Source organism: Aphis gossypii, unplaced genomic scaffold (assembly GCF_020184175.1).
Source record: "Aphis gossypii isolate Hap1 unplaced genomic scaffold, ASM2018417v2 Contig00827, whole genome shotgun sequence".
Lineage (NCBI taxonomy): Eukaryota > Metazoa > Arthropoda > Insecta > Hemiptera > Aphididae > Aphis > Aphis gossypii.
This window is the reverse complement of record NW_026083303.1, coordinates 22,950-34,340: the sequence shown is the minus strand read 5'-3', so window position 1 is coordinate 34,340 and position 11,391 is coordinate 22,950. Positions and strand designations below refer to the sequence as shown.

The 11,391-nt window shown below is 28.7% G+C and overlaps 2 protein-coding genes and 1 pseudogene across 2 annotated transcripts; 1 reads left to right on the top strand and 2 right to left on the bottom strand.

Moving 5' to 3' along the window:
- The first annotated feature begins 3,026 nt into the window (after positions 1–3,026).
- LOC126555384 (uncharacterized) lies at positions 3,027–4,034 on the top strand (annotated as a pseudogene).
- Positions 4,035–5,243: 1,209 nt separating this feature from the next.
- Positions 5,244–7,490, bottom strand: LOC126555383 (E3 SUMO-protein ligase ZBED1-like). Its single transcript, XM_050210314.1, has 4 exons — positions 7,117–7,490; positions 6,918–7,057; positions 6,596–6,853; positions 5,244–6,491 (listed from the first exon to the last, which is right to left on the bottom strand). The coding sequence occupies exons 1-4, from the start codon at positions 7,488–7,490 to the stop codon at positions 6,130–6,132; spliced, it is 1,134 nt and encodes a 377-aa protein (XP_050066271.1). The 3' UTR covers positions 5,244–6,129.
- Positions 7,491–9,961: 2,471 nt separating this feature from the next.
- On the bottom strand, positions 9,962–10,998 carry LOC126555385 (uncharacterized). Its single transcript, XM_050210315.1, has 3 exons — positions 10,677–10,998; positions 10,422–10,581; positions 9,962–10,328 (listed from the first exon to the last, which is right to left on the bottom strand). The coding sequence occupies exons 1-3, from the start codon at positions 10,765–10,767 to the stop codon at positions 10,250–10,252; spliced, it is 330 nt and encodes a 109-aa protein (XP_050066272.1). The 5' UTR covers positions 10,768–10,998; the 3' UTR covers positions 9,962–10,249.
- Between the last annotated feature and the right edge of the window lie 393 nt (positions 10,999–11,391).

The following is an 11,391-nucleotide window of genomic DNA, read 5'->3' as shown; positions in this document are numbered from 1 at the left end:
CTAAAAAATGCTGAAGTTGTGTCACATCCACTGAAAGCATGGAGAAACAATATATTATCTTTAACATGTTTTGAATATTTTAAGTTGTTAGCATTATAACACAAATGGTCCAATTTTCCTTTTCCTGGTTTCAAAAAATAAATGTTTGTACAAGATGAAGGCGATAAAGCTGTCAGTAGAACCAAAAGATCAGTGTCTTCGCCAACCATAACAACACACTCTGCACTATTTGCGATCTCAATAGCACTACGAACAATTTAAGTGTCAGCATCCTCGATAGCTTGCTTCACAATAAAATTTTCATTTTAAAGCTTTTCCTGTAAAAAAAATATAAGACGTTTTTTGTTGGCATCATTGGAAAGGAATTGCTCTTGAGACATACTTACACACATTGTCTCGTTAAAAAGTACATTTGCAGCTTCATGACGAATTGTTCTTCGATAGCGTTCTGCTGATTTGGTACTTTTAGTAGCATCATCTGGATATCCATCGAAAACAATAGTGACACTATTTTTGTAATATTGTTTCACATAATTGACATACTTATTTAAAATTGAAGAAAATGTTTCTCTTATTTGCCAAACAACTCTATGTAAAAGAAAACCACCATCTATTACGTAAACAGCGTTTTCAAAATTATAGTCAGTTACAGGATTAAACAAATCATAAAAAATTGATTTCTTAGTCTTCCGCATTCCTTTTTCATCGAATAGGGAGCCAGTTCAAATTCAAAATATTCTTTAAATTCTTCATCCGATTTTTTCATGTATGAAATTCGTCGAAAAATAACATCAGGACTAACAGGAATCTCTTCATCGTAAATTTTTACTTTTGAAGTAAAACCTCGTAGAGGCATCACTCGATTTTTTCGCTGAAACTTGACTTGTCCAAAATTACTTCCAATTACATTTGACATTGATCCAATGACTATTTCATATGCTAGATGGCAATTTATCTCTTTGTCTCCTATCACTCCAGTACTTATGGACATCACATTTTCTGACTTGGTAAAAGGATCATGAGATTTAAACCAATCAAAAAACTTGTTTACATGAATGGTGTCTCTAGATATCCGTGACGTTCTAGCATCAACAAGCTGTTTAGTTGTAGCAAATGAAACTCCACAACAGTTTTCTATTTGCTGTGAAATGTCTATCATAGTAGTCATTCAGTTAATCCATTTGGTCATAGTACCCTCAGTTATACCTCTTCCGTGAGTTAATCCACCTTTGCTTTTCATAGACCTCATGAGTAGGGTTGCCATATTTGACTAGAGTCTCGTCGGGACGTTTTAGGAATTCTAGGATAGAGTGTATAAAAATACTCAATTTTGAAATAAAAATAGAGCTCTTCATTTTAGATAAATTATCTGTTTATTTATTAAGGTTACACACAAAACAATATTTTTAATTTATTGCAGAAGTACTTGTATGGCTATACTTTTCAGAAGATTTTGCTTTTTTCAACAATTCTTTCTCCCCTTTAATATATTGGTAGAACCCTTGGCAAGTCATGTTGTAATTAATTTGACACTGTAAAATTGACTCCATAGTCTCTGGAAGCAGGCGATTTCGTTCATCAGTCCACTGGGCCGACATTAATGAAAAAACTCTTTCCACTGTGACATTGTGTGCAGGAATTGCAAAATTGCATAATTTCAACAGTTGGCATTTTCTTTCGTGATTTTTAGTTTCATTAAAAAAATAAATCCATTTCTCTTCCACCAAATTGATCGACTTCCATTCTTCGGAAGCAGTTTAACTTCTAAAAAGTTTTAAGATAATATATTGCTCAAAGAGATTGTCGCTCAAAATCTCCACACCAATATTATTGAGATACAAAATAGTGTTTTCAATTTTTTCCCATTCTGGGATTTCAGAAAGCGTCATCCAGTCAAACACTTCATACTTATAAAATTAATCAGACCTTTTTTTCAGGTACTCTGAAGCTGTGTTAAAAAATAATAGTGTTTCTTCTTCAAATTTTGCAATTAAAATTGTTGTTTCAGGTGTAGGATTCTCACTTTTAAGTTTCTGCATTTTCATTTTAGTTTGCAAGTCAATAAATTTTTAGATTTTCTTTCAATTAATGTGTTTTGTGTTTCGTATAATATTTTTCTAATTTCAATAACTGACACTTTATTCTTTTCAACACTTTTTATGTTTTTTCAAACAAATTCAAGTTGGAATGCAAAAACAGGAAATACATTTCACTAATAGGACTTTTAAAGAAATCTGAAATGATTTTAGGTACTTTTTCTTCAGTGTCAAAAACATGTTTAAGCGGCGTTCAAAGTTTCAAGATTCTTTCGACCGCGGGCATTAATGACAGCTATCTTGTTCGTGAGTGTGACAAAAGATTCTGATGATTAATATCAACAAATTAACAGAATTCTTTCAGTTTCTCCGTCCTTACCGTGTTTATTGAAAAATAATTAAATATTTTAAGAACGATTACTTCGATATCTACTGATAATAATTCAGAAGCATTTGATATAGTATTGTGCAGAATATGGGCAGAACAACCAATACCTTCTATAGATTTCCCCAGGTCTTCTTTTATTTTATAAAAAACATTGCATTTACCTTGTCGTTGAAGCCCTCCGAAGTTGGTATTGGTGTTGTCCCCACCATATCCATGTAATTCATCAGAAGTTGGGATCATGAAATTGGGTAAATTATCAAGAAGGAAAAAAATTATTCCTTTAGAAAATGTACACAAAAAATGTGCCTTTTTTTGAAAATGGCCAAAGCAGTTTTGTTGTTACTTTTCTTCATAGTTCATAAACATTACTTTTACAACAATTATTTTTGTTACTTGCTATAAATTACTACTTATTCTATTAAAAATTAGTGTTAAGTCAATAATGTTTTACAATATATGTATATTAATACCTTATATTGTTAAATATTTGTTTATTTTTTTGTTCTTTAATTAAATTTTTGTGTTATATAAATGTTAAATTTACGTTTTCAGTTTTATAATTTTTAATTGATCTGACAAATTGTCAAAAAATTATTAAAAATATGGATTATAAGAAAGATGTAACACATTTCATAATTAAATTTATAGAAAACAACAAATATGGTAAAACAAATTGACCTAGTACCAATATCGTGGTCCTATTATGTGGAAGGCAAATTGTATTGCAAATATCCGACAAAAAAAATTACCATAAAATAGATAAAATGAGCAAAGTTTCATCTATTTATGGGTCTTTGTGTAAAGGTTATGAAGTGAATGTGATTAAAGAAGTTCTTGAGTATTAAATTTTGATTTTAATTTTAGATTCTGAACGGAGTTGTATCAATGTATTGATTTTACTATGAAGTGATTTTTTTTTTGTCTGGGGACAAGATTTGGAGCAGTAATAGTGCTGCAATCTTAAAAATCAAGGGTGGTTATGTATGATATAAGCACATATTTTCTCATTAATAGTTTTATCTCCAATATGGTATTTTAGGAAATTACAATCAGGGTCTTAGAAGAATGAACAGGGCATTCTCAGACACATTAGTTCACAGCAGCAATGTCGATGACCAATATAGCAGTCAAGAAGAAGACGACCCAATTAATCAAAATGGAGTTGAGCTAAAAAATTATCTAAAAGATATACCCCCTTTTAATGCTGCAGAAGAAAAAATAAATGGTAATTGGCCTTCATGTATAAACATAAATAAAGAATAATTGTACTGAATTTATATTTCAAAACCCATGTCTAAAATAGATAACGGTAGTGTGCAGTCTGGGATGTCAACATCATTCGATTCATTTTCAATGACTTCCAAGCAAAAAAAAACCTAAGAACAAGTCCTTGAGAAGCATTGCTTTTTCTAGAAAAAATAACGATGCCATAGTTGTAGAGGACAGTGATATAAATGGTAATTAATTTTATTTATAATATAATAACCTAATGAATTTATAGTTAAATAATTATATTTAAAATAGATGATGATGTGCAGTCTGAGATGTCAACATCATCCGAGGCATTTTCAATGACTTCCAAGCAAAAAACCCTAAGAACAAGTCCTTGAGAAGCATTGCTTTTCTAGTGTAAAAAATGTTGCCACAGTTGCAGGACAAAAAGAAAGAAAAGGTAATTAATTTAAATTGTATATCCTAATGAATTGATAATTCAATAATTACATTAAAATAGATGATGATGTGCAGTCTGAGATGTCAACATCATCCGATTCATTTTCAATGGAGAGTGATATAAACGGTAATTTTTTTTATTTATTTGCAAATCTTTTGAATATGTGCGATTTCTTTGGATATCAATATATTTGAATTTATGTCTATCTAACAGATAATGATAGTAAGATACAGTTCAGATTACATGATATCACCCGTGATATAATTTTAAATTTATATGACGTGGTAACATAAATAACTTCATAATATCATATTATTTTAATTTAAATTATAACGTTTTGGGATACAAAAAAAGCTGGTCAAGTATTTATAATTTTGTCTTGTTGTTGACATTATATTTACCCATTATACTCGTAGATCCACAAATATAACAAATATAACGCGAGGACCCGAAATAATGAAATTACCCGCATTGTGTTCAGTATTATTTCTAAATATATACATTATGATTAGTTATTGAAATATTATTTTATATTATAATACTTTGATTATTAATTATTATACGTCAAGTCATCGTGAGTGTCAGTTCCTCGGTTGTCAGAAAAAGAACATTGTTATAAATTGTTGATAATCACCTCTTGGTAAGTATTTATTTTTAATTAAATGTTCACAATCTATACTAATAAAATATGTAATATTGTTAGATAAGTATTAGACCTCTACCTACTACTACTATTTAGTAGTGATGGGCGGTACTGAATAATTTGTACTACCTATCGATTATTATTCGATTATTTATATAGACTATCGAATAATTATTCTAATAATATTTTGCATGACCGAATAATTAAAACTTTCGAATAATTATTCGAATAATATTTAGCATGACCGAATAATCAAAACTATCGAATAATTATTCGAATAATCGGTGTAAGGACGTTGTATCGATAATTTTACTCGTATCGAATCGACAGACTAATATCGATACTTGCAAATTATCAAAAGAAAGTATCGATATTACTCATATCGATACACAACCTAAGTCGACTAACCTAATGTGCTAATGTGTAGGGATAACAAAATATCGATACACCATAGAGTAAAGAATATATATCGGATCAGAAAATTCGGCAATAAGCCAGCTTTCAGTAAGTTCATCTGGCTCTTCATTCTTCTGTTTTCGTTCTCGTCGAGTGTAGACCATTGTAGTTCGTACCTCCGAGTCCGACATTTTGCTATTTCGCTTTTCGCATATTATACTAAAAATGCAAAATTATGAGGTGCTAGGAAAAGTCCTAGAATATTCTAAATGTGGTTGGCCTAAGTCAATTAATGAGGATGGTGAGCAATAATACTGAGACTAAAACAAAAAGGGGTAGGGTAATTAAAAAACCAAAAACATTTCTATACTATAATAATTTTGTTTATTTACTATTAATTTATTATTTTGTTCTATTTAAGAAATTGTGTTATAACTTATAATGTAATATAGTAATTTTGTTTTGTATACTGTTAATATCTTGTTATTTTATTATCTTGTTTTGTTAAATTTCCTGAAAAACAACAGATTAATAATCAAACAAAGTATGATTTCATAAACTATTTTGTTATTTAATACAAGGCTGGGCATTAACGAGTTAATAAGTTAAAGTTAAGTTACTTTTATTTTCTAATTAACTTGTAACTTTCGTAAGTTAAAAAAAATAGAGGTAACTTTTAACTTAATTTAACTTGCCCAGCCTTGATTTAATAAGATATGAAGTTTCTTTGAATTGAATTGTATAACGCATATCTCCAGAGTACATTCAGTTAATGTGTCTCCAAACCAGTTGGATACTTGGATAAGGTGGTTGACATTTCTCTAAACTCCAAACCAGTTGGATAAGTTGGTTGATATGTCTCCAAACCAGTTGGAAATCTGAAAATAATAATACAAAAAATATATCAATTTAAAATATTTTATTAAATTATAACTTTTATTTTAATAATTTTATGGATAGTTATATTTTTAAAAGTTTAAAGAAAAATTAAAAACTACATATTTTTATGTAAAAAAATTAGAGTGTCTAGATTATCTGGCAATAGTCTATTTCTTCTAGCACTCATTATTTGTCCTGTTTTGGAGAAGATTCTTTCGGAAGGAACAGATGTCGCTGGAATCATGGTATACTTTAATGCAATTTCGCTCAGAGGATGCAATACAGATTTATGGTTAAGCCACCATTCGGCCACATTACAATTTAAATTTTGATAAGGCATGTTTAAATATTGTCTCATCAAACTCATAGCACTGCTAGTTGATGTTGTTTGACCCTGCACGTTATTAACTCTACTCTGTAAAAAGTTCCAAAGATTTTCAGAGTCTTCCTCAATTTGGTCTGTAGAAACTTCACGTTCTAAAATTAAAATAAGTATGATGTAAATGAAAAATTTAATAGAACAGTAATGGTCATTGGTCACTTATATTTATTAAGTATTTACATATCAATTAAATATTTACCAGTATCTTCTAATGTATTATTTGTCATACTTGCTACTTCCGAAACAATACTTTTCTCGACATCAGAAGCATTTTCCTCAACTGCAAAAGCAGCTTTTTTGCATCTTGGGTCTAAGAGAGTGGCACGAGAAAAATATGGAGTTAGGGATTGTTTTTCAATCCCTTCAAAACGCCTATTTATTTGTAATGTTAAATTTGATTTTATAAATCTTCCAAGATATGTTTTTGGAATTTTAGAATTTAATGAAGTTTGCAATCCTAAATATAAAATAATGAATACAGTATAAATTAAATCTAACTTTTAAAGTAAATAATTAATTACCTCGTAATAATGGTACAACTTTTGATATTGTAGGATACTGTTCAGCAGACAACTCTATTGTTAAGCTGTTAAATGGTCGCAATAGGGGTACTATATCTTCAATAATGACCCATTCTTCAGGTGTAAGGTTTGAAGGAGCCCTTTAACTGATATCATTGTCACTGTGAGGGGCTCTTTTAATTTTACTAATCTTTCCAACATTATTAGTGTGCTGTTCCATCGTGTACGAACATCTTGTTTGAGTTTCAAGAGCTGAGTGAATCCTAGTTGCCTTTGTTTTTCCGCCAAAATCCTATTCCCCACTTCACTTCGTTTAAAAAAACCCACAATAACACGACATTTCTTTAAAATTAATTTAATTTTCACCGAATCGAGTTCATTTGATTCATCTCCAACTGAATCGTCTTCGTTGAGGTATATGGCTTTTTGGACTACAAGATTAAGTTTTTGAGCAGTACAAGGAATATGTTGTATGTTCATTAATCTTATAGCCGACTTGATATTAGCCCCACTATCAGAAACAATGGCCATTACTTTATTTAATATTCCCCATCTATTTAACTCACTGGTCATTATTTCTTCCAAATGAGTTGCTGTATGACTCTGATCTAGTTTTTTTGTACAAAGAACAACTATTTTCAGTTGGCTTTGGCCTTTTGGAAAAAAATGAGCTGTTATAGTTAAAAACGAATCGGTGTTAATTGAAGTCCAAATATCAGTAGTAAGAGCTATAAAACTGGTATCATTTAAAAGAGTCTGAACCTTATTTCGAACATTTGAATATATACTAGGTATTATAGTTCGTCCAAGTGCCCTTCTGCTAGGAATTTGATACCTGAAATTAGTCGTAATCTTAGATTCTGAACGAAGTGATGAATGTATTGATTTTACAATGATGTGTGTTTTTTTTTGTGTCTGTGTACAGCATAACTAGTCGAAATAATGCTCCAATTTCAAACTATGGGGGTGGTTTCCGATGTAAAAGTGAATATCCTTGGTGCATTATAGAGGTAAAAAGTTAACATTTTCCAACAGTTTTCAAAAAAATCGAGAAAAACAAAAAAAAAATGACGGAAAAACGGCAATTTTTACGCAAAACCAGTTTTCGACCAAATCGATTTTTTTTATGGTTGTAATTCAAAAACTAATCACTGAAAATACTTGAAATTTTCACCAAATGTTAATGTCAGTGGTATCTGTATATAGTTAAATTTTCAAAAAATTTTGACTTTTTTTGAGTTATTTATAGACCACTGAAATTTTCGATTTTTTTGAGAAATTTTTTTTTAAAGTGTCGATAAAAAATTTTTGGATGACCAAAAAATATTTGAAAATTTAATACAAGGTTCCTTATGAGTTGTTTTTAATGTAGCTAAAAAAAATTAAAAATCGTTAGACACAATTTTTTTTTATAAGCGATTTTAGTTCAAATTTTTACGAAATCTGTCGAAAACGCGAAAATTTGCAAGTAATTTTGAAGTTGAAAAACCATAAAATTTTTTTCTTTTATAACTAAGTTTTGAAAATTTGGTACAAGGTTCTCCATACATTTTTCTTCAAATATCTGTAAAAAAAACTCTACCGGATTCAGACAAAAAATTTTTATGAGTGTTTGAAATTTAAATTTTTACAAAAACCGCGTTAAATAACAGTTTAGCCTCAAACGATTTTTGATATTTGTTATAATTCAAAAAGTATAAGTTGTAGATACTTGAAAATTTTACCAGTTATTTAGATTGGCATTTTATTTACTTGATTTAATTTTCAAAATACTTTGACTTTTTTTGAGCTATTTATAGACAACTGAAATTTTCAATTTTTCTGAAAATTGTTTTTTTATGTGTCGATAAAATCTTTTTGGCCCTATCAAAATACTTGAAAATTTAATACAAAGTTCCTCATAAGTTATTATTATAGTGATTAAAAAATTATAAGAATATATAGGCACAATTTTTTTTTATTAGCATTTGAAGTTCAAGTATTGACCAAAATTCGTCAAAACTATGAATACTTGCAAATTATTTTGTAGGTATATTTCATAAAAATTTTTGTATAAGTAGCTAAGAGTTGAAAATTTAACACAAGGTTTTTCATAAGTTTAGCTTACAATTGTTATAAAAGAACTTAAATTTTGTTGTATTCAGGAAATTAAAACATAAACCACCTTTTTCACCAACCACTAGAAATTATATCCTAGGCTGACAAATCATCTTCGTTCAGAATCGTTTTTCGTATACAATGATAACTATTCATTGGATTCAAATTTAACACTCCTATAATATATAATAATGATCCATACGGCACCTAATGTACAGCAGAGCGGTACTCACTTGCCCGCTTTTTTTTTTTATATTTGTTTTGTTGTTTTATTTATTAAAATTATTTTTTGTATTTTTTGACTGTTTATGTATATTATGTATAATGTTTAGTAAATAAGTTAAATAAAAAAAATGTATGTACATATCTACTTCATGGTTTTTACTAACTATTTAATGTTTTACTTATGAAAGGTTTCTTTAATTGTATTACAATTGAAATACAAAATATTTTATTCATTTATATTTACCTAGAGTCCAATAGTTTAACCATATTTCTAAAGCCTTCATTTTCCACAATGGATAAGGGTTGCAAGTCCTCAGCTATCATTCTAACAATCGCTTCATAAAATACTTTAATTTGCAATTCTGATGGTGCTCCAAATCTAGAACAACACTTATTAAGTAATAAATAGTTCAGATGTAAAAATGTAATTATAACATATTATTATAAATAAAAATTATCTAGTCATAAGTATGGAAAGTAGAAAATACTATTGCTTATGTTTTATAAGTAATAACTAGATCAGTAGTTCTCAACCTTATCTTAACTGTATATTTAAAAATTATTCTATTACTATAAAAAGAAAAAAAAATCGTTTAAAACGTTGATATTAATATGAATATAATATGATTTTTATAAAATGATATCAAATTTAGGTAAAACTTATAGAGAGATGATATAAAATTATGAAATTTAAATAGTTAATGAAAATAAAATAATATAATAAAATAATTTTTAGAGCTATACATTTTTTTGAGGACATAATATTTAACTGCATATTTTTAAATGCATATAATATGATGATTTTTAAGTGCACGAAAATCCTTGCTCTAGTAATAACTATCATTCAAACCAGTTGAATTAATATTTTTTCTGATAACTAAAATATCAGTTATTTGATTTGGCAATTAGGTGCTAATAATTTTTTCAAAATAAAAATATTTAAAATATGATACTTTTTGTTGTAATATACTTTTACCCTATTTATATACTTAACCTAAAATTGTATTTAACTAAACAACATAACTCATGTTTCTGAAACCTTCCAGAGGTTGATGTATCCAAACCAGTTGGAAAAGTCCTCGCTGTAAACTAAAAAATAAACTCATTTAAGATTTATACTAATAAAATACACATTTATACCATTAGTCATAATAAAATGTAGTAACATTAATTGAGTTTTACCTATTTGACAATACAAGTTGTTTTTGTTTCTTTAAAGGTGGCTCAGATTCAGTTGTTGCCATTGTAGGCTCATTACAATTGTTGTTGGTACTAAAATAACTGACCGGTAGGTTGGGCGAAGTACTTTGTGGTTGGGAATGTTGGGATCCTATAGACGTTCCTGTAAAATATACAAATTAATTTAGTAAGAAATGTCCTACGCTAGTATAATAGTATATTTATTTATTTCTATAAATTAAATTGCATATAATTAACCTGGCTCGTCAATGCTCCCCTGTTCCTGGCTTTGTAGAAGCATATTATCACGGTCTAAAATGCCCATATGTTTTCTTTTTAAATGTTCCATCAAATTCGATGTTCCATTTGACCTTTTGTAAGTACTTTTACAAATTAAGCACTGCGCTTCATTTTGGTTATTTGTATCCTTCTTAAAATATTTCCACACCGTTGAACTATTTTTTTTTTTGCCACGACATAATTACTATTATTATTGTACTAATATAGTAATAGTACCTAATAGTAAACAAACAAAATTGAAAATAACAAGTGGCAAGTGACAAACTTAGAAACTGACAACCAAAAATTACTTGTTAAATATTATTTTATATCTTATATAATAAAGCGTGAACAATAGTTCGTTTCACTATGAAAAGAGTGCGCCTCGGTCGCCTTTTTTTTCTTCCATGGCCCGCCGCCGTCGTTATCGCGAAAACAGACGGTTCTCCAACTCCGCCGTCTCGATAACGCGTTTTTCTTAGGTTAGGTTCGATTATTACGCGGGTTTTCGATGATTTTATTATTTTTTCGATTTTTTTTTTTTTTTTTTTTTTTTTTTTTTATCGGCTGTTTGTTATATTATAATATGTTGTTGTATTTTCAACCCATTTTACGTAAATACCTATAGGTATGAGGGTTTCAACTTTCAAGTGTACGTTGCTTTGGGAAACGTTATATTAAATAGACAATTAAT

What these genes read in the sequence shown, in the direction of transcription:
- LOC126555383 (XM_050210314.1), bottom strand. Translation starts at nt 7,490, where the DNA reads ATGACCAGTGAGTTAAATAGATGGGGAATATTAAATAAAGTAATGGCC. An exon ending in AGTTGTACCATTATTACGAG is followed by an intron (nt 6,854 to 6,917) that starts GTAATTAATTAT and finishes TTTTATATTTAG; the next exon opens with GATTGCAAACTTCATTAAAT. An exon ending in TAATACATTAGAAGATACTG is followed by an intron (nt 6,492 to 6,595) that starts GTAAATATTTAA and finishes TTTTAATTTTAG; the next exon opens with AACGTGAAGTTTCTACAGAC.
- LOC126555385 (XM_050210315.1), bottom strand. Translation starts at nt 10,767, where the DNA reads ATGGAACATTTAAAAAGAAAACATATGGGCATTTTAGACCGTGATAAT. An exon ending in GGGGAGCATTGACGAGCCAG is followed by an intron (nt 10,582 to 10,676) that starts GTTAATTATATG and finishes TATATTTTACAG; the next exon opens with GAACGTCTATAGGATCCCAA. An exon ending in CAACTTGTATTGTCAAATAG is followed by an intron (nt 10,329 to 10,421) that starts GTAAAACTCAAT and finishes TTTATTTTTTAG; the next exon opens with TTTACAGCGAGGACTTTTCC.